Here is a 4,439-nt window from a genome sequence, read left to right as displayed (position 1 = left end):
TGAGGAAACGTCTTTATCGTCTGATTCTATTGGTTGCGCTTGGTCCCGCCTCTCGGGTGCTTTGGCTTCTTCCCAAACACCTCCTCTTTCTCTCGGTGATTGGCCCGAGAGGCAGTTCCCATGGTAACTGACACCGCGCTCCCACTTCCCAGCCTGGAGAAGAGTTCCGGCCCTCCTATTGTTGGCAACTTGGAAGAGAGGGCGCCCAGGTGGGCATTCGCAACTCTTTACGTATCTGCGCGTTCTCTTCGCACACACTGGCGTGAGCCTGCATTTTCTGCCCTCCTTCCCTCGCAAGCACCCTTGGCAACGGTCGCCGTTGAGACAGGAAGACGCTCCAACGGATTGGCCCCTCCGCGCCTCTCCGCGCGCAGACTGGCCAGAGCGAGGCGAGCGCCCGGGCTTGGCAGCCGCAGACCGAGAGCTGGCTGTCTTGGAACCGAGGCGGCGGGAGCTCGCGGCGTCCTGCAGCACAGTAAGAGCGGCGAGATGCTCAACCGCAAGGCCAGCCACTTCCTGGGAATGAGGGTGCAGTCGGAGCTTGAACACCTCTCCGAGCTGCGGCGGGAAGCGGGAAAGGATCGCAGGTCAGTGCGTGGTTCAGCTGCGCGGACGCGAGCAAATATGCGGAACCAGTCGGCGGCGGCGGCGGCGAAAGCGGATGAAGACCCTGGAGCCAACTTGTTCCCGGTGAGGGCAGGACAGTCTGGTCCGCTCGTGAGTATTTATAAACAGGCTCCCCAGCAGGCGCCACCCGTCTTTATGTTTACTAACGTTCGGGACGTCTCCCAGGCTGCCTGGGCGAGGAGAGGCAGGGGTGTGTGACCCCGGTGGTTACTGTGCTTACGAGGAGCACTTGGGGCCTGCTGAAGCCCGCCCTCGCCCGCGCCTCTCCTTCTAAGTCCTTGAGATGAGATGGCAAGTTACATACAGCGCCTTCTTGTGCCCGCTGGAGATTCGCCATGGGCCAGGACACCATAGCTCTGCCTCCCCAATTCGCTTTCTTTCCACAGCCGCCGCTGCCCCGGCCCCGGATCTGCATGTGGTGAGTGTGAAGAGACTTGGGGAAAGTTACACTGAACACTTGGGTTCCTCCTTCACTGCTTCCCCAACTGTCCTGTCTTGTGGCCAGGGTATCCCCATTTTACAGATGAGGAGACAGGCCTGGAGATGCAATTATTCCAGGTGACTGGAAGCCAGCTTTCCAGCTTCCCCAGTCCAAAGAGGCGGTGTGAGAAAAAAGGAGGCAAAGACAGGATGTAAATGGAGTCTTATAGCCGCTGTGGAATATTGTACAGAAGTGGAAACTGAGGGCCACAGGGGGACTTGACCAAGGTCATACAAGGTAGTGGCAGAGCAGAAAAAAGAACTCAAGATTCCTAACCCTAGGCTTTAGAAATGGAGAGACTCATAAGAGTTCATTTAGGTTCAGAGAGGTAACAGTTTGCATAGTTACACAGCAAGTTGGCAAAAGAGTCCAGCTTCATGCCAGTGGCCTGACTCCCTGTCCCATGCTCTAGCTGTCACAGCTGTGTCATGATATGTAATGCCACCAATACTTTTTCTTTTCCTATAACAGGAAGTACCTGGACATCCACTCCATGCACCAGCTGGAGAAGACCACCACTGCTGAGGAGATGAGGGAGTAGGGACTGAGTGCGGTGGGAAGAGCTCTTGGGAAAGGCTGAGGGGGTCGGGTTGGGAAGACATGAGGAATGGCTGACTCCAAAGCATGTGGTGGGTGTGGGGTGATGAAAGGAGTTTCCGGTTGTCACTCACTCCTCTATCCCTCCCAAGGGTGCTGGCTGAGCTGTTGGAGCTACGGCGTCCTGAGCAGAGCCTACGGGATGCCATCACCGTGGACCTCTTCTGCCACATGCTCATCTTCTGCCGCCAGCAGGACTTCTCACTGGAGCAGACGTCAGCAGCTTGCGCCATGCTCCAGGATCTTCACAAGGCTTGTATTGGTGAGAGGGGGCAGCTACCAGGAAGTTTGAGCCCCAGGGAGAAGAGGAAGCAGAGCTGGCACAAGTGACCATGGGAAGCAGAAGCAGATTTCTGCCTGGATTCTGTCATTACTAGTACCATTATCACACACAACCCATCACCTTTCTAATTCACTACTTCTTTATCTGGAAATTAAGGATACGGCACACATTTTACAGGACTGTTCTGAGAGATAATATGTGCAAATATATGCATAATGCACAATAAAACCTGCTTCAGAACATTTAATAGCTGCTGCTTCGGAATGTTTAATAGCTGAAATGATCTATTTCTTGGTTTATTGCATGGCACTTCCACTAGAATATAAACTTCGTTAAGAGCAGGAACTTGTCTGTCTTGTTCAGTGCCTAAAACAGCATACAGTAGGCATATAGTGGGTATTCAATAAACAAGCCAGGACTGAAACCCAGATCTGTCTGCCTCTGAAGCTTATGGTCATAAACAGCTATTGAGTGAGGTGAATGAATGGTTATCAGAGAGGGGCCTCACTGTCACATCTTGCTTTCCCTACCAGCAACCCCCTTGGGCAACGTGGAGGAGTGCTACCGCTACTTCACCAGTGTCCTTTTTTGCCATGGAGTCAGGGTCAGTTCCCCTAGAATATTCTGGAACCTTTACCTGTCCCCACACAAGATCTGGCCCAGTCTCTCTCAAGTTTATCACCTTTATCTTCCTCTGAAGACCCCAGCAGGTGCTCCCTGCTCCTAGATTGCTGGGCTTTTGGAGGCAAAGCCAGGGCTCTGGGAGGTAGTTAGGGTTCTAACTCCCAGTCACCACCACAGCGGCCTCCTTTCAGCATCGACCTCTTCAAGGAGGAACAACTGCTGGCCCTGGAAGACTACGTGGTCAACACTTACTTCCGCCACTTCAAGCTCTATAAATACGTCTTCACATCCCAGGTAGGGGGTGGTGGACCATGAGAGGCAACCCTCAACCTCCCATTTCCCTCAGCACAGGTGCCCTCCTCTCAACCTAACTCTTCCTTGCTTCCCAGGTGCGGCTGGATCTATCTTTGACTTACATGGGGCTACAGCCACCTATACTGTGGCCGGAGAGTGAGATGGGTAAGTGAGAGTGCCAGGTCAGGTCAGGGCAGGGCTGGGCCGGGCCGGGCCTGGGGCCACAGTCTCTTCCTGCTTCACATTTGCAGAGAAAGAAGAAAGCAAGGAGGTGGAGGAGCAAGCAGTTACCCCCCAGGAAGAGGAGCTGGAGACAGTGGCCCCTCCAGAGCCAGAGCCAAAGCCAAGTGAGGATCTGGAGGGGGCAGGCTGCCCTATCCCTCTGAGCAGGTGTAGAATGAAGGGTTTAGATCACATAAGGACTTCAGACTTTTTGTTTTTAGTCATACAGTCCTTTCTCCAAATGATCCCTTATGTAGAAGTCCAAGCTGACAGATAAAAGCACAGCTGCAGGCCAGGCATGGTGGCTCATGCCTGTAATCCCAGCACTTTGAGAGGTCGAGGCAGCGGATTGCCTGAGCTCAGGAGTTTGCAACCAGCCTGGGCAATATGGTGAACCCTCTTACCTACTGAAATACAAAAAAATTAGCCAGGCATGGCAGTTTGTGCCTGTAGTCCTAGCTACTTGGGAGGCTGAGGCAGAATTGCTTGAACCTGAGGCGGAGGCTGCAGTGAGCCGAGATCATGCCACTGCACTCCAGCCTGGGCAACAGAGCAAGACTCTCAAAAAAAAAAAAAAAAAACCACACACACACACAGCTGTTTAGGGTGGGGCATAAGAGGTGGCTCCAGAATAATTATAATTAGAAAGCCAGTAACAGCCAGGACATACTTGGCAACAGGTGTGCTGTGCATGCCCTGCTGTAAGCATTTTACATACTAACTGATTTAATCCTCCCTCAAACCTACGTGCTAGGTATCAATACTATCCACATTTCACACGAGGAAACTGAGGCACAGATAGGTTAAATAATCTGCCTAAGGTCATACACCTACTGAGTAGGGACCAGAATTTGAATCTGCAAAGTCCAACATAGCCACCCTACCCAACTGCCTCTCATATACGGGCTGGCTGACATTTCCTAAAGGGAAGCAACATTCCCACCTGTATATCCCCCAGGGGAACTTTGGGGGCTTTGCCCAGCTAGGGACCATCCCCCATTCCCAAACAGCATCTCCCCTTGACGCATCCCTTCTTCCCTGTCTGTGCAGGCCACATCCAAGTCCTCCGAGCCTACATCAAGACCCAAGTAAACAAGGAGCTGGATCAACTCCAGCGGCTGGTGGAGGAGCAGCTCAAAGCCAGCGAGGAAAGGCTCAACAGCAAGTTGACTGCATTAGAGCGGCCCTTACAGCTACCTCCCGGAAAAGGCAAGAGCAAGACTAAGTGACCCCCAGCATTTTCTCCAATAAAGGTCTGGGCTAGAATGGCCCCATCCCTGTGCCTTGCTGAGTATCTTCTGGGCTTTCCTG

At 53.0% G+C, this 4,439-nt stretch overlaps 1 protein-coding gene across 2 annotated transcripts; it reads left to right on the top strand.

The window, feature by feature from the left end:
• The first annotated feature begins 52 nt into the window (after nt 1-52).
• On the top strand, nt 53-4,402 carry CFAP119 (cilia and flagella associated protein 119). 2 transcript variants are annotated; one of them, XM_003930063.4, is made up of 9 exons: nt 53-690; nt 1,014-1,045; nt 1,580-1,645; nt 1,798-1,967; nt 2,522-2,592; nt 2,790-2,906; nt 3,002-3,071; nt 3,158-3,253; nt 4,179-4,402. In XM_003930063.4, the coding sequence occupies exons 1-9, from the start codon at nt 121-123 to the stop codon at nt 4,355-4,357; spliced, it is 1,371 nt and encodes a 456-aa protein (XP_003930112.3). In that variant the 5' UTR covers nt 53-120; the 3' UTR covers nt 4,358-4,402. The 2 variants fall into 2 exon arrangements, with proteins under 2 accessions (XP_003930112.3, XP_010338968.2); XM_010340666.3 differs by having other exon boundaries at nt 53-717.
• Nucleotides 4,403-4,439: the final 37 nt, after the last annotated feature.

The sequence above is a fragment of the Saimiri boliviensis genome, chromosome 12 (assembly GCF_048565385.1).
Source record: "Saimiri boliviensis isolate mSaiBol1 chromosome 12, mSaiBol1.pri, whole genome shotgun sequence".
In the NCBI taxonomy this organism is placed as follows: domain Eukaryota; kingdom Metazoa; phylum Chordata; class Mammalia; order Primates; family Cebidae; genus Saimiri; species Saimiri boliviensis.
Note: the sequence above shows the minus strand (reverse complement) of the source record. Positions and strands in the feature narration are given on the sequence as shown.